The sequence below is a fragment of the Callithrix jacchus genome, chromosome X (genome assembly GCF_049354715.1).
Source record: "Callithrix jacchus isolate 240 chromosome X, calJac240_pri, whole genome shotgun sequence".
Taxonomy (NCBI): Eukaryota; Metazoa; Chordata; class Mammalia; order Primates; family Cebidae; genus Callithrix; species Callithrix jacchus.
In genome coordinates, this window is record NC_133524.1 from 1019700 (window position 1) to 1041226 (window position 21527).

The 21527-nt window shown below is 53.6% G+C and overlaps 1 protein-coding gene across 1 annotated transcript; it reads left to right on the plus strand.

Moving 5' to 3' along the window:
- Positions 1-684: 684 nt before the first annotated feature.
- Positions 685-19083, plus strand: LOC128930642 (short stature homeobox protein). The gene is made up of 5 exons (XM_078362124.1): positions 685-1123; positions 4827-5035; positions 14580-14637; positions 14748-14836; positions 18822-19083. Exons 1-5 carry the CDS (start codon positions 835-837, stop codon positions 19065-19067), a joined length of 891 nt encoding a protein of 296 aa, XP_078218250.1. The 5' UTR covers positions 685-834; the 3' UTR covers positions 19068-19083.
- The last annotated feature ends 2444 nt before the right edge of the window (positions 19084-21527 follow it).

The window sequence follows — 21527 nt, forward strand, 5'->3', positions numbered from 1 at the left end:
CGGGCCCGTTCCTTCTTCTCACTTGGAGTTGGGGTCCTGCGGGCGCTTTCCATGTCACCCGCGCTCCCCGTGTTGCGACGGGGCCTCCGCCGGGGTCTCCATCCCTCCGTGGAAACGCGCGCAGCAGCCTCCAACTTCCCAAATCCGGGGTCCCTGCGCGCCCCGGTCCCCTCTCCCTCTCCGCCTTTGGAAAGGTGGGTGGGTGTGGGGGGCGGTTCTTGGAAAGGTCCAGGCGCCGGGCTCTGCGCTCCTCCCCTGGAATAGACGGTGGGGTCGGGGGGGAGGGCGCGGAACGGTTGGGACCTTCCTCTCTCCAGCCCCTGGAAGTCCTGATCCACTTTGCTTTTGCGCCGCAGCCACGGAGGAAAGAGAAACGCGGGGAGCGGTCTTGGGGGGCTCTGTCGGTGCGCGCGCTCTCCCTGCACCCCCCCCACCCCCCCCAAAAAAAAAACCACGCAACAAAACCGGGATCTTTACCTCTTTGCACCTCTTTGAGCGGACGCCAAACGGTGATGAAATGACAAGAATCCCAATTGCCGGCCTTGGGGAGGGTGGGGGAGACACCGCGGTCCCTGCGTGCGTCCGCCTCGGAGCCGAGACACCCGTAATTGCTCTAGACAGGCGGCGCGCGGGGGGCTGGGCGAGGTCGGCGCGTATAAATAGCGAGATTTCCAATGGAAAGGCGTAAATAACAGGTCTGGAGATCCACCCGCGCGCGCACGGGCCGCCTTCGTCCCTCCTCCGCGCGGGGACACGCGCGCACCCACCGGCCCCCGCGTCTCCAAAGCTTCCCGGAGTCCTCCCCGCGCAGATTCCTCCCGGCCGGCCTCAGCCATGGAAGAGCTCACGGCTTTTGTATCCAAATCTTTCGACCAGAAGAGCAAGGACGGGAACGCGGGAGGCGGAGGAGGCGGCGGCGGCTGCGGCGGGAAGAAGGATTCCATCACCTACCGCGAAGTTTTGGAGAGCGGACTGGCGCGCTCGCGGGAGCTGGGGACGTCGGATTCCAGCCTCCAGGACCTCACGGAGGGCACCGGCCACTGCCCCGTGCATTTGTTCAAGGAGCACGTAGACAACGAGAAGGAGAAGCTCAAGGAATTTGGCACCGCGCGCGTGGGGGAAGGTAAGCTCCTCCGCGCGCCCCGAGGCTTTCCCCGGGGATCCCCTTCCCGGGGTTCGGAGCCGCCTCGCCCCACGGAGTCGGCCGGCGGGCGCCTCGCTCCCCACATTTACAGCTCCCCGGGTCGGAGGACAAGGCCCCGAGGCCAGGATTTTCCTAAGAAAGAAACGAAGGCAGGACTGGAGCCCGTTGGAGGAGCTGGGAGGTGTCCACGGTGGGAGTCCCGGGTGCAAGGAGGGTGGGAGCTGGGGCCGCGCGCGCTGCCCGCCGCAGACTCGAACCCCCTCGCACCCTGGGCGCAGACACGGGGCTGGGGTGGATCCTGGCGGCCGTGGGGCCTGCTGTGAACACACATATATACGGATTTTGGAGGCACAGTCTCTGCCTGTGGCCCAGGCTGGAGCGCAGTGGCGCGATCTCGGCTCACCGCAACCTCCGCCTCCCGGGTTCAAGCGATTCTCCTGCCTCAGCCTCCGGAGTAGCTGGGATCCTCAGGCACCCACCACCACGCCCGGCTAGTTTTTCTGTGTTTTTAGTAGAGACCGGGTTTCAACACGTTGGCCAGGCTGGCCTCGAACTCCTGACCTCAAGTGCTCAGCCCGCCTCGGCCTCGCAAAGTGTTAGGGTTCCAGGGTTGAGCCGCTCCGAGCGCAGCCGAGGGCCTGGCGTCTATAAGGCTGTGGGTTTCTGTCTCAGTGCCCCTGTGTCTGTGGCCTGAATCTAACGTCACCCACGCGGAAAGAGGACGTCTGTGCCCACCCGGGACAGCGGGTTACACTCCGGGCTGCGTGGGGGAAACAGACGGAAAGGCCCCCATGTATCTGCCTCCTTCCCTTTCCTTTAAGGAACAATTTCTTCTTCTTATTATTATGATTTTTTTTTTTTTTTTTTTTTTTCTCTTTGATCCTGGAGGCTGGATCTCGGTGAAAGCTGTTGTGTAAATTAAAACCAGTCTGGTGCCCGCAGGTGGCCGGGATCTGGATGGGGCTTGAGGGCGCCCCCGGGAAGCTGGTGGATTCGAGGCCCCGTCCTACTCCAGGCTGTCAGCGCGCAGCCGGATTTCAGGCAGCCCGGCGGACCCTGGGGGGGACTGGGGGGGGCGGGGGGAGGGTTCCCCTCCAGCTGTTGTTCCAGAAACCTCCGTGGGAGATGTCCCCGTGGTGGAAACCGGGCTGGGACAGGCCGTGTCTATACCCCGACATGTCCCCTCCACAAACACACCCAACCCGTCTCTGTAAAGCTCAAGAAGGAAACGAGCGCAAAGTGTCAGGGTCACAACTGCAGAGGACCATTGAGAGCTATTATTTTTCATTACAAAGAGAGAGAGAGAGAGAGAGAGAGAGAGAGAGAGAGAGAGAATCTAATCTCCGCTGATGGATTCCCAGAGGTGGGAGGTTGGAGGGGAGGGTGAATTTCCCCCCCGAAGGTAATTTCTCCGAAGACTCTGGGGCGACCTGCTCTGCTGGGGCCTACATTTCGGGTGCGGGTGGGAGAGTTTTGTGGGGGGGGGGGGTGATCGGTGGCCTCGCCGGGGTCCGGGGTGACCAGACAGGGTCCCCAGGCCTTGAGCTTGTGAAGGCAGAACCCGGGTTATGAATTATCAATCAGTCGTCGGTGGCCGGGAGGCCACGCGGGCAGTTCGTGCCGCGCGCACCCAGCCCTGGTGAGTCCTACAAAGGCTGAGCTGCAGAGTTTTAGGGCCTGAGATCCGTGTCACACGTTTCCCTGGGTCCGACGGCCCGTTCTCTGCGATTCCTTTTTTTTTCTTTTCTTTTCTTTTTGAGACGGAGTTTCGCTCTTGTCACCCAGGCTGGAGTGCAATGGCGCAATCTCGGCTCACCGCAACCTCCGCCTCCTGGGTTCAGGCAATTCTCCTGCCTCAGTCTCCCCAGTAGCTGGGATAACAGGCACGCGCCACCGTGCCCAGCTGATTTTTTTTTTTGTATTTTTAGTAGAGACGGGGTTTCACCGTGTTGACCGGGATGGTCTCGATCCCTTGACCTCGTGATCCACCCGCCTCGGCCTCCCAAAGTGCTGGGATGACGGGCGTGAGCCAATTTCCTCCTCTGGCCTCTGTCTTCCTCCCCACATGGCACCACAGCGAAGTGTCCTCCAGGCCTTTTGAAAGCGGAAAATAAGAATTGAGGGACCCAGGAGAGGACAGGCAGTGAGTGCCCCCACTTCCCCTTTGCCCTTGACTGGGCAGGGACAAGACCCCACCAGGGCTGTGTCCCGTGCTGGAGGTAAATGGAGGTTGGAGAGTCGGGGGAGCAGTCCCGGGCACCCACCCGTGGAATCCCGTGGCTTTTGCAAAGCCCGCAGGACGGTGCTTGGAGCCTCCGAAGCCCAGTTTCCCAGCTGGCCTCCATCACTGGGGTTCATAAGAGAAATGAAGGAGGAAGCTCCAGGGCCAGCTCCAGGGAAAAGGATTCCGGGTGGGGAAGGAACGCCGTGTTCTTGGAAGCACGTGCGTCTTACGAGGCCAAAGGGAATCTGAAGTCCACGCTGGAAACAGGGGCCGGCGCTGAATTCCAGCTCGCGGGAGGCCCTGGGGTGGGTGGTGGAAGGAAGACGCAGAACGCGGAGCCGGCCTTTACCAGGTTCCCCTTGACGCACGTGGGATTTGTGAGGTTTGCAAGTTTGTGGGTGACCCGGGGGGCCTCTGAGACTGTTTCGAGGCTCAACTTGCAAATGGCAACGTGTTAACCCTTGACACCAGCCTGGGCCACGCGGGGCTCTTCCTCTGCGCCCAGCAGGCCCGGAGATGGGAACAGACGGGCGCTGGAGGAGCCGCTTTCACCAGCGCTGGGTCGATGAAGGGCATGGCGAGGCTCTGAATGTCTAATATTAGGAAGAAAACGCTTTTTGGCTGGAAACGCCCGACAGCGGACTTTTCATGCCCTTCCCTGTCCCGCAGCAAATAAAAGCAGGTCACCTTTTTTTTGGAGGGGACGCAGGGCCATTTCTGGCACCCTGGTGGGGTGGGTGCGCGACCGACAGCACGTACCTGGGAAAGAGGGATTTCTTCCAACGGGGTTCGAGTCCCAGGTCGCGGCGGTGCGGTCCCCATGGGCGGTGGGGTTCAGCTGTTCTGGTGACAAACAGTTTCCGTGAGGACGGGGCTTTCCTAGCTCGGCCAGACCCCGGAGGGACCCCCGCACCCCCACGCCCAGCTGCGCTGCAAACGGGGATAGCGTCTGTAGAATCCGCAACCTGCCCGTCCCGTTCCCGGGCGTCCCGCCGGGGACCCCACAGTCGTCAACTCTTCCTAAATAATAATAATAATAATAATAATTTTCTTTAAAAGTAGGATTTGACACCCCAGTCTCCTTTAAAATAATAATAATTAAAAAAAAGGTTAGGTTATGTCAACAGACTAGAAGTGGATAATTGAGGAAACGATTTGGAGGAGAGGAGGCCAAGGAAACAAGGTTCTTATCCAAAAAAGCGCCTTTTGCCGCGTGGGGGATACGCGGGCCCTGCGTAAAGGCGCATCGGGTTTTCGGGGTACCCCGTGTCCACCGCGGGACACGCGTGGCGCGGAAATAACACCCACCCAGTGATGCGCGCTCGGTGCCAGGTGGTGTGCGCCCTGGAGCTTGGGGGGGCGGTGGGCGCGCGCGCTCGCGCTGGCGGAGGGGAACCCCGGGAGGGTTTGGAGAGGCGCCCCCCGGCCTGAACCCCGCGCCCCCCGGCCGCCACGCAGGGATTTACGAATGCAAAGACAAACGCGACGACGTGAAGTCGGAGGACGAGGACGGGCAGGCCAAGCTGAAGCAGAGGCGCAGCCGCACCAACTTCACCCTGGAGCAGCTCAACGAGCTGGAGCGGCTGTTCGACGAGACGCACTATCCGGACGCCTTCATGCGCGAGGAGCTGAGCCAGCGCCTGGGGCTCTCGGAGGCGCGCGTGCAGGTAGGAACCCCGGGGTTGTGGGGTGTGGGTGGGAAGGGGGGTACCCGCGGGGCGCACCGGCTGCTCCAACTGCGCCCTGGTCATCGCCGGGGGCCCTGCCCGGAGCGCGCGGAGCTGGGGAGCGCGTGGCGCGCGGGGTGCGCGGCCTTGGGGAGACGCCTGCGGGCTTTGGGGTGCCGTATCCCCGGGGTTTGTCTGCGCGAAGCTCCAACTGCGCCCTGGTCACCGCCGGGGGCCCTGCCCGGAGCGCGCGGAGCTGGGGCGCGCGGCCTTGGGGAGACGCCTGTGGCCTTTGGGGTGCCGTATCCCCGGGGTTTGTCTGCGCGAAGCTCCAACAAATACACGCACACGCACATATATGTATGTTATATGTTTCTGTTATGCAGACGCATGTTTGCCTTGAGAGTTGGGTGTGTGTCTCTTGTATGTTTGCATATGTGTATATACATATATTTGTTTGCTTTTAGCTGTATGGGTATATATACAAACGCATACACCGTAGTTATATATATATAAATGCGTGTAAAATATATATTTATATATATGAAGTCATACCACAGTTTTATATATATATATATATATAAAGGCATTTAAAAAATATCTGTTTATATATATAAAGGCAGACAACATAGTTATATATACATAAAGGCATAGAAAATATATATTTATATATATAAAGGCATACAAAGTAGTTATATATATAAAGGCATACAATGTATATATTTATATATATAAAGGCATACAACATAGGTATATATACATAAAGGCATAGAAAATATATATTTATATATATAAAGGCATACAAAATAGTTATATATATATAAAGGCATACAATGTATATATTTATATATATAAAGGCATACAACACGTATATATAAAGGCATGTAAAATATATATTTATATATATAAAGTCATACCAGTTATATATATATATATATAAAGGCATTTAAAAAATATCTGTTTATATATATAAAGGCATGAAAAATATATATATTTATATATATAAGGGCATACAACAGTTTATATATAAAGGCATGTAAAATATATATATTTTTATAAGGGCATACAACAGTTATATATATAAACGCATAGAAAATATATATATTCATATGTGTAAAGGCATATGACAGTTATATATATAAAGGAATACAATATATATATATGTGTAAAGGCATACGACATAGTTATATCTATAAAGGCACATAAAATATATATATTTATATATATAAAGGCATACAACATAGTTTTATATATGTATAAAGGCATATAAAATATGCATAATTTATATATATAAAGGCAAACATTTGTTTATATTTATTTGTAGATGTGATTTTTATATATGGGTAAACTTATATTGTATATATTCATTTGTAGATATATTTATATATAAAGGCAAACGCATTTGTGTAGAGACATATATATATATATAAAGGCCTATAAAATATATATATTGATATATATAAAGGCAAACATATACATATACACATATATATAAGGGAAAACGATGATATATATATTTGTTTATATATATTTGTATATATATTTCTTCATACAAACATGCATATTTGTATATACATTTCTTTGTGCAAATATGCATATTTGTATATGTATTTATTTGTATATATATCATATTTATTTAGAAAATATATATTTATATATTTGTTTAGAAAATATGTATTTATATGTTTGGTTAGAAAATATATATTTATATGTTTGCTTAGAAAATATATATTTACATAGTTGTTTAGAAAATATATATTTATATATTTGTTTTTGTCAATATATATTTGTTTCTATAAATGTTTATATATTTTGACCCGCGATTACTTTCGGTTTCCGTGGGGTCGGTTCATTCAAACACAGTTTTCCCTCGATTTTGCTTAGGACGATACAGTTAGGTTTTGAAGCAGAGTGTTTTACAAGCTCTTTGATTTAAAAACATGTATCTTGGCCCCTGATTCCGTTGTGTCTTCCCTTCCTGCTGCATTTAGTGTCCTCAGGAATCCTCCCAGGCTCCTCAGCGTGCTTAGGATCCAAATAAGAGGGGTGCAGTGTGACCCTAGGTGGTCAGAAATAGGGTCCTGTCTTTCCTCCAGCTCCCTCCTCCCCTCCCCAGGACCCCTCCTCCCTCCTGCTCCCCGGAGCTCTGGGGAGAATAAGGGACACTTTTGGCATCTGGATGAGAGGAGACAATTAGGCCAGGCCTGGGGGTCTCCCAGAGGCACGTGCCAATCCACAGTGCCCATCTGAGCAGGCACTGGGGGACCAGGAGCGTGGCCATGTAAGGGGGGCAGAGGCTTCCTCGGTTTTGCACACATTGAGTTAAATGCATGAGTTTATTTCCTGGGTGCTGGTGGGAGAGCAGGTTCCAAGGTCAGCCCCCTGGCAGCTGAACTCCTCCCGGTTCTGCACAGGACAGAAGGGAGCCAGAGAGAGGGACAGAGCGGGAGAGTGACAGGGTTGGGATCCCCGGGGCCCGGGGGACCCCCGTTGGAAAATAAATGAAATTAAGATTGCCCACTGGGGAGTCATCCATTCAAAGCAAAGTGCTTAGCCACAGATGGGGGGAGCGTTTTACAAGATCTTTCATTAAAATGCATATATATATATATATACACATGAAATTAAATACGTATGTTTATACATATGTGTGTTACATGCAGGTGTTCCCAAAGGTTTCATTAAAAAATATATATAAATGAAATTAAATATATATTGTTAATAAAAGATCTTGTAAAACAGTATATATATGTGTGTGTGTGTATGTATGTCTGTTTGTGTATATGTGTGTGTGTATATGTCTGTATGTGTATATATATGTCTGTGTGTGTATGTCTGTGTCTGTATATATGTGTGTGTATATATATGTCTGTGGGTGTGTATATATGTCTCTGTGTGTGTATATCTGTGTATATATGTCTGTGTATATACATGTCTGTGTGTCTGTATATGTGTGTCTGTGTATGTGTGTATGTCTGTGTGTGTCTGTATGTCTGTGTGTGTCTGTCTCTGTGTGTGTGTCTATATGTTTGTGTGTCTATATGTCTGTGTGTGTGTCTGTAGGTATCTGTGTGTATATATATGTCTGTCTGTGTCTGTGTGTCTATATGTCTGTCTGTGTGTATATATATGTCTGTGTGTGTCTATGTCTGTGTGTGTCTGTCTCTGTGTGTGTGTCTATATGTCTGTGTGTGTCTATGTCTGTGTGTGTATATGTCTGTGTGTCTATATGTCTGTGTGTGTATATGTCTGTGTGTATATATATGTCTGTGTGTGTATGTATATATATATGTCTGTGTTTGTATGTCTGTGTGTATATATCTGTGTGTGTGTATATATACGTGTGTGTATGTATATATATTTCTGTGTGTGTATATATGTCTGTGTGTGTCTATATGTCTGTGTGTGTATATATGTCTGTGTGTGTCTGTGTGTGTCTATATGTCTGTGTGTGTCTATATATCTGTGTGTGTCTGTGTGTGTCTATATGTTTGTGTGTGTATATATGTCTGTGTGTGTGTGTATATGTCTCTGTGTGTGTATATGTGTGTGTGTCTATATGTCTGTGTGTATATATATGTCTGTGTGTGTATGTCTGTGTGTGTATGTATCTGTGTATGTGTATATATATGTTTGTGTGTGTATGTATATATATTTCTCTGTGTGTATATATGTCTGTGTGTGTCTATATGTCTGTGTGTGTATATATGTCTGTGTGTGTCTATATGTTTGTGTGTGTATATATGTCTGTGTGTGTCTGTGTGTGTGTATATGTCTCTGTGTGTGTATGTGTGTGTGCCTATATGTCTGTGTGTGTGTGTATGTTTGTGTGTGTATATATGTCTGTGTGTGTCTGTGTGTGTATATGTCTGTGTGTGTATATGTGTGTGTGTCTATATGTCTGTGTGTGTGTATGTTTGTGTGTGTATATATGTCTGTGTGTGTCTGTGTGTGTATATGTCTGTGTGTGTATATGTGTGTGTGTGTCTATATGTCTGTGTGTGTATATGTTTGTGTGTGTCTATGTCTGTGTGTGTGTGTCTATATGTCTATGTGTGTCTATATGTTTATGTGTGTATATATGTCTGTGTGTGTCTATATGTTTGTGTGTATATATGTCTGTGTGTGTCTGTGTGTGTATATGTCTCTGTGTGTGTATGTGTGTGTGTGTCTATATGTCTGTGTGTGTGTATGTTTGTGTGTGTATATATGTCTGTGTGTGTCTGTGTGTGTCTATATGTTTGTGTGTGTATATATGTCTGTGTGTGTCTGTGTGTATATGTCTGTGTGTGTATATGTTTGTGTGTGTCTATGTCTGTGTGTGTGTGTCTATATGTCTGTGTGTGTCTATACGTTTGTGTGTGTATATATGTCTGTGTGTGTCTGTGTGTGGCTATATGTTTGTGTGTGTATATATGTCTGTGTGTCTCTGTGTGTGTGTATATGTCTGTGTGTGTGTATGTGTGTGTGTCTATATGTCTGTGTGTGTGTATATATGTCTGTGTGTGTCTGTGTGTGTGTCTATGTCTGTGTTTGTGTGTCTATATGTCTGTGTGTGTCTATATGTTTGTGTGTGTATATATGTCTGTGTGTGTCTGTGTGTGTCTATATGTTTGTGTGTGTATATATGTCTGTGTGTGTCTGTGTGTGTATATGTCTGTGTGTGTATATGTTTGTGTGTGTCTATGTCTGTGTGTGTGTGTCTATATGTCTGTGTGTGTCTATATGTTTGTGTGTGTATATATGTCTGTGTGTGTCTGTGTGTGGCTATATGTTTGTGTGTGTATATATGTCTGTGTGTCTCTGTGTGTGTGTATATGTCTGTGTGTGTGTATGTGTGTGTGTCTATATGTCTGTGTGTGTGTATATATGTCTGTGTGTGTCTGTGTGTGTGTCTATGTCTGTGTTTGTGTGTCTATATGTCTGTGTGTGTCTATATGTTTGTGTGTGTATATATGTCTGTGTGTGTCTGTGTGTGTCTATATGTTTGTGTGTGTATATATGTCTGTGTGTGTCTGTGTGTGTATATGTCTGTGTGTGTATATGTTTGTGTGTGTCTATGTCTGTGTGTGTGTGTCTATATGTCTGTGTGTGTCTATATGTTTGTGTGTGTATATATGTCTGTGTGTGTCTGTGTGTGTCTATATGTTTGTGTGTGTATATATGTCTGTGTGTCTCTGTGTGTGTGTATATGTCTGTGTGTGTGTATGTGTGTGTGTCTATATGTCTGTGTGTGTCTATATGTTTGTGTGTGTATATATGTCTGTGTGTGTCTATATGTTTGTGTGTATATATGTCTGTGTGTCTATGTGTGTGTGTCTATATGTCTGTGTGTGTGTATATGTTTGTGTGTGTATGTGTGTGTGTATATGTCTCTGTGTGTGTATGTGTCTATATGTCTGTGTGTATATGTTTGTGTGTGTCTATGTCTGTGTGTGTGTGTCTATATGTCTGTGTGTGTGTATATGTCTGTGTGTGTATGTGTGTGTGTATATGTCTCTGTGTGTGTATGTGTGTATATGTCTGTGTGTGTGTCTGTGTGTGTGTGTGTGTGTTTGTAACTCCTCATTCCTTTCCGTCTCTCTAGGGTACATTATCTTCAAGCACAAGTTTCCCTCCATGTTGCTTAGGGGATGAGGACACAGAGATGAATTAGCTGCAGAGTCTCTTTTGAGATGTTTCATTTAAAAAATATATTTTGGCCCCCGATTCCCTGGGTCCCTTGTGTCTTCCCCTGTGGCTGCCTTGAAAAGCCCTTTCTCAGAATCCTGAGCATTAAATAAAGACTTCCAGGTGCTGTCGTGGAGGTGACAGCTGTAGTCACCCCCAAAAAAAAGCTTCTGTCCAGGACGGGGAGATCCTGGTCAGAATCTCTGTGGCCTCCAGGAGGGAAGGAAGCTTTCGTCACCCCCCAACCCTTTCCCAGAAGATGGATGGGACGGCCCCGGATAAGTTAATGAAAAGATTAAAGTTTGGGTGACGGGGTGGGGGGGGTTGGGGGGTTGGGGGGGGTGTCCCATGTATGTCACGTCCCGGTGTGTCTGTGTGCCTGGGACCTCTCGTCCGTCCCCGGCTGTTGATGGACGGTTTCTATAAAAATAAATTACTGGTAATTTAATTCCACACTATTTCTTTCCGTAGTCTATTACCTTACAACTGTGGCACAAAATTGGTGACAGTGGGGTGTGCGTGCACCCCCCCCCGACCACCACCCCGTAAAATAAACACACTTTGGAGGGAGACAGCCCAGGGCTATCGATCCTGGAGGCCCAGGGAAATTTAACCCTAGTAAATAATAATAATAATCATAATAATAGTAACAGATGTGGGAACGGAATGAAAGGCATCATTCTCCGTGGCCCGCAGGGAGAAGTGTCCAGTCGTAAACGTTGGCCAGCAGGGTTCAAGTCCTCCCAGAAAAAATCAATTGGTTCAAACAGGGATATCACTCCCCCCCGCACCCAGTGGAAGGTGTCAGGGTGCAAGTGACCGGGTCCAGGAGGGATATTTTATTTTATTTTATTTTATTTTTATTTATTTATGTTTTGGAGACGGAGTTTCGGTCTTGTCACCCAGGCTGGAGGGCAATGGTGCGATCTCGGCTCAACGCAACCTCCGCCTCCTGGGTCCAGGGAATTTTCCTGCCTCGGTCTCCCCAGTAGCTGGGATTACAGGCTCGTGCCAACGTGCCCAGCTAATTTTGTGTATTTTTAGTAGACATGGGGTTTTCACCATGTTGGTTGAGCTGGTGTCGAACTCCTGACCTTGTGATCCACCCGCCTCGGGCCTCCCAAAGTGCTGGGATGACACGCGTGAGCCACGGCACCTGCCCAGCAGGTGTTTGCAATTTTTAAAAAGCAACAATAAGTAGTTACTTTACACATGTTAAAACGACTTTTTTTTTTGAGACTGAGTTTTGTTCTTGTCACCCAGTGCAATGGCGCAATCTCGGCTCACCGCAGCCTCCCCCTCCCAGGTTCAGGCAATTCTCCTGCCTCAGTCTCCCCAGTAGCTGGGAACACAGCCACGCGCCACCGTGCCCGGCTAATTTTTTTTTTTTTTTTTTTTGTATTTTTAGTAGAGATGGGGTTTCCCCAAGTTGGCCGGGCTGGTCTCGAACTCTTGACCTCGTGATCCACCCGCCTCGGGCCTCCCAAAGCGCTGGGACCAGGAGGGATGTTTTAGTCCCACGGATCTCAGAGGACTTGGGTCCCCTCTCCGGGTACAACGTGTCCCCGGCTCTGAGCCGATAGAGTTTCAATGGACTGTGGGACTTCGCCGGTCGTCATTAACCTTTTATTTTTAGTGGTGGGTGTTGGGGGGTGTTGGGGGGGTCTTTGGAAACTCATATCGCCCAGCTGTCACCGTTCTAATGGAAAGTTATGAGACCTCGGTGAGGGGCCGGCCCGTGATTTCATTACAAACCACCACCTCCGGGTTGATGGCGCACGGCTAAATTAAATGTCATTATTTACTGTCTCTAATGGAAATCAAAAGGAAATCGCATTAGAGGCGTTTGTGGAAGGAATCCGTGACTGCCTCTTAATGAAGAAATAAGTCTCTAAAACAGTGTAACACACTTCGCTTTACCATATTCGGGCCTAATTGGAATTGATCCCGAATCACTCACTCCGGCCCTGATTTATGAGCATCTCGCCAAGCACCTAATTCATCACGTTTATTTTTCACAATCATTATTTTCCTCCCCCCCCAACCCCCCACTGTGGGAAAGGGAGAGGCAACCAGGATTTCCAGATTTCAGGAGGATTTTTTTTTTTTGAATGGCCTTCCTGGGGCTTCTGGGTGGCCCCGGCTTCCTTGCTGCGGGGTGCAGGGACAGTGTGCTTTGGGGTGTCAAGGAGGGATTTGGAAACAATTCCACGGTGGGTGAGTTTCAATGTTATAGCCCCAGGCTGGGGGTGTTTTTTGTTTTTGTCTTTTTTTTGATGGGGGTGGCAGGAGGATTTGCTGTGCAGAAGGATAACGATTTTGTCCCAACGTGACCCACTTACGGACTGAAAATGTTATTCCGAAACCCCTGAGGGAGGTTCAGTCCTGGGTTCGAGACCAGGTTGTTTTGCTTCCAAACTCCCAGGGTTTTCTGAGGTTCGATTTAGAGGGGGCGCCGGCCCCCCGGGCTCTGCAGGGCCGGGAGCTGCTGGTTTTTGCCCACAACAGCTGGGGCCACTGGGAAGCTCACCCGCCTTGGCTGAGGGTCCCCGTCTCTGCACAAATTATTTCTCTTGAGCACTGGAGTGTGGGTCTGCGTGAAGGTCGGGCTGTCACAGAAAACCTGTGAAACGGAATCCAGGGACTGACACTGCCAAGGGGGTGCTGCGGGGGACGCCGGGGGGAGTCTAAGTTCCCCGCCTTTCCCAGCTGGTCAGCTTGGGGCAGAGGGGACTCTGAATTCCGAGCCTGTGGGAGGCCAGGGGGTGGAATCTGCACCCATGTCTTGACATGAGGCCTGTGATTTTCCCCAGGCTCCTCGGGGGGGGATCCCCTGTTCTGCTGCACCCCACTTTGTCGAGGCTTCCCCCGAGACTCAGAAGGCGTAACAGGAGCACAACGGCCCCTATTGTCACAACCTGCTATTCCTGGGGAGGGGGGGAACCTCTCCAGGATGTTCACGACTCCCATAATATGAATGGAGTCCCTTCAGCTCCCCAGGGCTTCCTAGGAGGCCATGGGGAAGGGAAACACGTTTTCTGGGCTCCGGGGACTCTTAAGCCATCTGCTCGCCCACTGCCTTGCTGGGTAAAGTGTGAAGGTCGAAAGCCGGGGTTTTTCTCAGGGTCTCCAGGCGTCGGGGGGTCCGGGTGCCCACCCAGAACGCTGCGAAGTTGCAGAGTGCATGTTTCATGTCTCAGAAAACACCTTTTCATCTTAAATTAATCAGTATTGACTCACACGTGTCAGTGACTTGGGGCAGAGAGGGTTCGAGGCCAACCTCAGTGGCCCACGCCTGTCATCCCAGCACTTTGGGAGGCTGAGGCGGGCACATCAGTTGAGGTCGGGAGTTCGAGACCAGCCTGGCTAACATGGAGAAATCCCGTCTCCTCTAAAAATAGAAAAAAATAAAAATAAAAATAAATAAATTAGCCGGGCGTGGTGGGGGGGCGTCTGTGATCCCAGCTACTCGGGAGGCTGAGGCAGGAGAATCGCTTGAACCCGGGAGGCAGAGTTTGCAGTGAGCGGAGATCGGCCATTGCACTCCAGCCTGGGCTACAGAGCGAGACTCTGTGTCAAAGTAAAATAATAAAATAAAATAAAATAAAATAAAATAAAATAAAATAAAATATAAACCATGAAAACAAACATTAAAAAGAAAATCCCCATAAATTCTAGTTCTAGGTAGGCAGCTGTGCATGGGTGGATACAGAGGGTCCGTAAGGGGCTGGCACCCCCATCCCCCGTCGGTTACCTCCGGGCTCCCAGAGGTGCAAAAGTGCTCCGTGCAGCCTGGCAGGGAGGGTGCTCCCTGTCCAGGCCCCGGGCTGAATCCTGAGACCCTTGTGCAAACTCTGTCTGCCTTCCCACCAAGGTGTGGTTCCAGAATCGAAGAGCCAAGTGCAGGAAACAGGAGAATCAGATGCATAAAGGTGGGTGTCGGGGCTTGGGGGTGGGACCCTGAAGCTGGTGGGGGTGGGGGGGGCCTTCCTGGGGGGACCCCCACCCCCCCCACACTCACACCTCTTCCGTTTCACCTCAGGTGTTATCCTGGGCACGGCCAACCACCTAGACGCCTGCCGAGTGGCACCCTACGTGAATATGGGAGCTTTGCGGATGCCTTTCCAACAGGTAGCTGATTTTTCTTCCTGTGAAGAACCCCGGGGACCCCTCGCCTCCTCCTCTGCTGCCCGGCCCCCGCCCCCCCGACTGGCTCCCAAATCCTAACACTCCCGGCTCCTCGGCTAGCCCTGGGGAGCGGGAGGCAGTGGCTTTTCCAAGGGAGCATTTACAGGCGTCTTGGCACATATTAAATCAGTCTGGACCGGGCACGGTGGCTCGTGTCTGTCATCCCAGCACTTTGGGAGGCCGAGGCGGGCGGACCACCTGAGGTCGGGAGTTTGAGACTGTGTCTTAAAAAAAGAAAAAAAAAAAAAAATAGATATATCAGGCTGTAAACTCCAACAGCCTACTTTGGAAAGGTGGACATATGCAAGCTTCAGCAGAAATCTTACAAAAATCAGAGTGGGGAGAAATCCCACCCAACAGGCATTGCCCCCCAACAACCCCACCTGGCTGTCTGCCTGGTTAAGAAAGGTGGGATGCCTGGGCCTGAGGATCAGAGATGGGATAGAGCCTTGGGGACCTGGTGCTCCTGGGAGACAGGATTGGGGAGCCGGTATCCCAGGAAGAGGCTTGGGGAGCTGGTGTTCCCGGGAGACAGGATTGGGGAGCTGGTGTCCCAGAAAGAGACGTGGGGAGCTGGTGTTCTGGGGAGACAGGATTGGGGAGCTGGTGTCCCAGAAAGAGACTTGGGGAGCTGGTGTTCTGGGGAGACAGGATTGGGGAGCTGGAGTCCCAGAAAGAGGCTTGGGGAGCTGGTGTTCCTGGGAGACAGGATTGGGGAGCTGGTGTCCCAGAAAGAGATTTGGGGAGCTGGTGTTCTGGGGAGACAGGATTGGGGAGCTGGTGTCCCAGAAAGAGACTTGGGGAGCTGGTGTTCTGGGGAGACAGGATTGGGGAGCCGGCATCCCAGAAAGAGGCTTGGGGAGCTGGTGTTCCCGGGAGACAGGATTGGGAAGCTGGAGTCCCAGAAAGAGGCTTGGGGAGCTGGTGTTCTGCGGAGACAGGATTGGGGAGCTGGAGTCCCAGAAAGAGGCTTGGGGAGCTGGTGTTCCCGGGAGACAGGATTGGGGAGCTGGTGTCCCAGAAAGAGGCTTGGGGAGCTGGTGTTCTGCGGAGACAGGATTGGGGAGCCGGTGTCCCTGAAAGAGGCTTGGGGAGCTGGTGTTCTGGGGAGACAGGATTGGGGAGCTGGTGTCCCAGAAAGAGGCTTGGGGAGCTGGTGTTCCCGGGAGACAGGATTGGGGAGCTGGTGTCCCAGAAAGAGGCTTGGGGAGCTGGTGTTCCCGGGAGACAGGATTGGGGAGCTGCAGTCCCAGAAAGAGGCTTGGGGAGCTGGTGTTCCCGGGAGACAGGACTGGGGAGCCGGTGTCCCAGAAAGAGGCTTGGGGAGCTGGTGTTCCCGGGAGACAGGACTGGGGAGCCGGTGTCCCTGAAAGAGGCTTGGGGAGCTGGTGTTCCCGGGAGACAGGACTGGGGAGCCGGTGTCCCTGAAAGAGGCTTGGGGAGCTGGTGTTCTGGGGAGACAGGATTGGGGAGCTGGTGTCCCAGAAAGAGGCTTGGGGAGCTGGTGTTCCCGGGAGACAGGATTGGGGAGCTGGTGTCCCAGAAAGAGGCTTGGGGAGCTGGTGTTCTGGGTAGGCAGGATTGGGGAGCTGGTGTCCCTGAAAGAGGCTTGGGGAGCTGGTGTTCTGGGGAGACAGGATTGGGGAGCTGGTGTTCCCGGGAGACAGGATTGGGGAGCTGCAGTCCCAGAAAGAGGCTTGGGGAGCTGGTGTTCTGGGTAGGCAGGATTGGGGAGCTGGTGTCCCAGAAAGAGGATGGGGGAGCTAGTGTTCTCGGGTGACAGGATTGGGGAGCTGGAGTCCCAGAAAGAGGCTTGGGGAGCTGGTGTTCTGGGCAGACAGGATTGGGGAGCTGGCGTCCCCTCGAGAAACTCATGTCCTTTTCACTAATCCCTCAAGTGCCGGAAGGCCTGGGGCGTCTGCCCGGCTCCTGTTGCCCCCCCACCTCCATCCTGGACTGTGCACCCCTGAGCTGGTGACACCCTGCTCAGCTCCCAGCCGACTTGGGATTGGGTGTGTGTGGGGGGGATTTGGGAACTGCGTGGAAGGAGGTGCAGGGTTTTGGGACGGTGCCCACGTGCGCCATGGCTGGACGCAGCACGGCCGCCTCGGTCTCCAATTTGGGGGTCGAGACTGCAAGCCTGGGTGGAACGGGGCGGGGGGGGGGACACAGCGGGGACGCGTGGTCTCCATTCTTGACCGTTTTATTCCAAGGGGACAAGTCGGCGTTTTTTATTCGCCCGCTCGTTTGCCGAAGGGCGTCAGGTCCCAGACGTCTGGCCTCGGCCTCTGCTGGCTGAGGGTGGAGGGCGATTGGGGTGGCGCTGGGAGCTGCAGGTATAAAGCTGTAAATCGTAAATGAACAATTCAGAAATGGAGCCCGAGCGGGAGCTCTCCAAGTCTCCACGGCTCAGGCCCGAAGAAGAGGGGTCCGCGTCCCTCCTGTTGTCCCCTCCTGGGCACGTGGCCTCCAGGCTGGGGACAGAGCCCACCTCTCGCACAGTCTCTGGGACGCAGGACCGGGTGAAATGTGGCCGCTGGAGCCCGCAGGCCTGCCTGGCTTTGCGCAATGGAACCTTGGGGACGTGGTGTCCCTGGGGGAGGCTTGGGGAGCGGGTGTTACCGGGAGAGGCTTGGGGCAGCTGATGTCCCCAGGGAGATGCTTGGGGACCTGCTGTCCCTCGTGGAGAGGGTTGGGGACCTGGTTTCCCTGGACGAGGCTTGGGGAGCGGGTGTTACCGGGAGAGGCTTGGGGCAGCTGATGTCCCCGGGGAGATGCTTGGGGACCTGCTGTCCCTCGGGGAGAGGGTTGGGGACCTGGTTTTCCTGGAAGAGTCTTGGGGAACTGGTGTCCTCAGGGAGAGACTTGGGGACCTGCTATCTCCCGGGAGAGGGTTGGGGAGCTGGTGTCCCCCCAATTCCCAGGCTTCGGGACCTGCTGTCTCAGGGGAGAGGGTTGGGGAGCTGGTGTCTCTAGGGACAGGCTTGAGGAGCTGTTGTCCCCAGGAGAGGCTTGGGGACCTGATGTTCCCAGGAGAAGCTTGGGAAGCTGGTGTCCCCCCAATTCCCAGGCTTGGGGAACTGCTGTCTCCGGGTAGAGGGTTGGGGAGCTGGTGTCCCTGGGAGAGGTTTGGGAAGCTGGTGTCCCCCCAATTCCCAGGCTTGGGGACCTGCTGTCTCCGGGTAGAGGGTTGGGGAGCTGGTGTCCGTGGGAGAGGCTTGGGGACCTGACGTTGCCAGGAGAGGTTTGGGGAGCTGGTGTCCCCGGGAGAGGTTTGGGGAGCTGGTGTCCCCCCAATTCCCAGGCTTGGGGACCTGCTGTCTCCGGGTAGAAGGTTGGGGAGCTGGTGTCCGCGGGAGAGACTTGGGGACCTGATGTTGCCAGGAGAGGTTTGGGGAGCTGGTGTCCCCCCAATTCCCAGGCTTGGGGACCTACTGTCTCCGGGTAGAGGGTTGGGGAGCTGGTGTCCGCGGGAGAGACTTGGGGACCTGATGTTGCCAGGAGAGGTTTGGGGAGCTGGTGTCCCCGGGAGAGGTTTGGGGAGCTGGTGTCCCCGGGAGAGGTTTGGGGAGCTGGTGTTCCCTACTTGGGGGCAGTGGGATGAGCCGCTCTCCAGACCCTGAATCCCGGGAAACAGAAGGCATCTTGCACTCCCTGGTGGGCGCCCCGTTGTGAAGCCGACTCCGATGCGCTTTTCGGGGAGCTGTTTGGATTCCCCTGGCCCCGGCTAGTCTCGAAGGCAGCCCCAGCTCTGGGCCGGGGGGGAAAGAGGACAGTCAGATGGGGGGGGTGGTTTGCAGAGTGGGAGAAGGGGTGACGCTCCGCAGGGGAGAGGAGACGCCTTGGGGGGTTTGCAGGGGGGGGGCCGGGGAGGGTCCCCCCCAATCCCCAATCCTGCGCTCTCATCCCACCCGGGTCCGCTCCGCAGGTCCAGGCTCAGCTGCAGCTGGAAGGCGTGGCCCACGCGCACCCGCACCTGCACCCGCACCTGGCGGCCCACGCGCCCTACCTGATGTTCCCCCCGCCACCCTTCGGGCTGCCCATCGCGTCCCTGGCCGAGTCCGCCTCGGCCGCCGCCGTGGTCGCCGCCGCCGCGAAGAGCAACAGCAAAAACTCCAGCATCGCCGACCTGAGGCTCAAGGCGCGCAAGCACGCGGAGGCCCTGGGGCTCTGACCCCAGCGCGCCGTCCTCCCCGCCTTGCGCGCCTGCGGACCCTGGGGCCCCGCGCACCCCGCCTGCACCGCGTCCTGCACTCCAACTCCCCTTCCAGCTCCTCCCGCGGCCCGCAGTGCTCCTGCACCCCGGGGGCTCCTCAGTGGTTCTGCACCCCGGGGACTCCTCAGTGCACTGGCACCCACGTGCTCCTGCACCCCGGGGGCTCCTCAGTGCTTCTGAAACCTGGAGGGGTCCTCAGTGCTCGTGCACCCCGGGTGATCCTCCGTGCTCCTATAACCTGGGTGCTCCTGCACCCTGGAAGCTCCTCATTGCACCGGCACTCTCGTTCTCCTGCACCCCGGGGGCTCCTCTGTGCTTCTGCACCCCGGGGACTCCTCAGTGCACTGGCACCCACGTGCTCCTGCACTCCGGGGGCTCCTCAGTGCTTCTGAAACCTGGGGGGGTCCTCAGTGCTCGTGCACCCCGGGGGATCCTCCGTGCTCCTATAACCTGGGTGCTCCTCATTGCACCGACACCCTCGTCTCCTGCACCCCGGGGGCTCCTCTGTGCTTGTGAAACCTGGAGGGCTCCTCAGTGTTCCTGTACCCCAGGGGCTCCTCACTGCTTCGGCACCCCGGGGGCTCCTCTGTGCTTCTGAAACCTGGGGGGTTCTCAGTGCTCGTGCACCCCGGAGGATCCTCCATGCTCCTATAACCTGGGTGCTCCTGCACCCTGGAAGCTCCTCATTGCACCGGCACTCTCGTTCTCCTGCACCCCGGGGGCTCCTCTGTGCTTCTGCACCCCGGGGACTCCTCAGTGCACTGGCACCCACGTGCTCCTGCACCCCGGGGACTCCTCAGTGCTTCTGAAACCTGGGGGGGTCCTCAGTGCTCGTGCACCCCGGGGGAATCCTCCGTGCTCCTATAACCTGGGTGCTCCTGCACCCTGGAAGCTCCTCATTGCACCGGCACCCTCGTGCTTCTGCACCCCAGGGGCTCCTCACTGCTTCTGCACCCCGGGGGCTCCTCACTGCATCTGCACCCCAGGGGCTCCTGCACCCTGGGGGCGCCTCAGTGCACTGGCACCCTCGTGCTCCTGCAATCGGGGGGGGGCTCCTCTGTGCTTCTGAAACCTGGGGGAGGGCTCCTCAGTGCTCCTGCACCCCGGGGACTCCTCCGTGCTTCTGCAACCCCGGGGCTCCTGCACCCCAGGGGCTCTTCAGTGCACTGGCACCGGCCTGCTCCTCCAAGCCTGGGGGGGTTCCCGCAAGAGACCTGGGGAGGGGGCTTCTGGGACGGTCCATGAACGGAGATGGAGCACAAGGTGGAGGGGTTGAGCCGCCGTGCGCCCTGCCCGGCCCCTCTCCAAGGCCCCTCGTGCGTCCTGGGACCCTGGAGAAGGGGAACCCCCCACCTGGCTGCGTCCTCCTGCGCTAAACACCCTCTATGCATGCGGCTAAGTACACACGTTTGGAAGATCCTACCATCGAGGAAACTGCAAAGGTCCCGGGGCTGGTCTCCGATGGAAACGCCATTTCTTCGTTGCCAAGGATTTCCTACACCCTCCCTCATCCAAGGAACTGAAGAACCGGTGTGGATCTGAATGTGGACTTTGGAACCCCAGGAGGCAGGGGCTGGGTTCCCCTCCACCGCCCCCCATCCGCCCAGACAGCAATAAGGAAACAGTTCTCCGGCTGAGGCTGAGGACTTGAACTTGGCTTGGAAGGGGAGGGGAGGGAGACTCGAACCTCCCACGTTGCGAGTCTCCCACCTTCTGGGGACCTGAATGAGGAGCGTGAACTCTCAGCCAACACAGCGGGCCCCACAGCGCGGGAACCGGTCGGGGTCTCTTGTGGCACAGAAGAGGCGACTTGACAAGTTTTTCCAGTATTTGAATCCCACGTCGAGTGGGATTTTCGGTTTTTTTTTTTTTTTTTTTTGCTGATTTACAGAATTCGGAATTTTACGCAAATGACTTGCCCGAGACACGGACGGACACGACGTGCTTTTAAGTTTTAATAGTGATGCAGCATTGACTTGAGTGGAATGGAATGACGTGCAATATTATAAATATTATAGATTTAAAAGAAAAAAAAAATAATAGCAGGTGCACTCTTGACCCCATCAGCGTCTGAGAGGTGATGACATTACTGTGGCCGGGCGCGGTGGCTCAGGCCTGTCATCCCAGCACTTTGGGAGGCTGAGGCGGGTGGATCACGAGGTCAAGAGATCGAGACCACCCTGGTCAACATGGTGAAACCCCGTCTCCACTAAAAATACAAAAAATTAGCTGGGCACGGTGGCGCGTGCCTGTAATCCCAGCTACTGGGGAGGCTGAGGCAGGAGAATCGCCTGAACCCAGGAGACGGAGGCTGCGGTGAGCCAGGATCGCGCCATTGCACTCCAGCCTGGGTGACAAGAGCGAAACTCCGTCTCAAAAAAAATAGGCATTGCCTCTTCTCGAAGTGCTGGTGGCCCG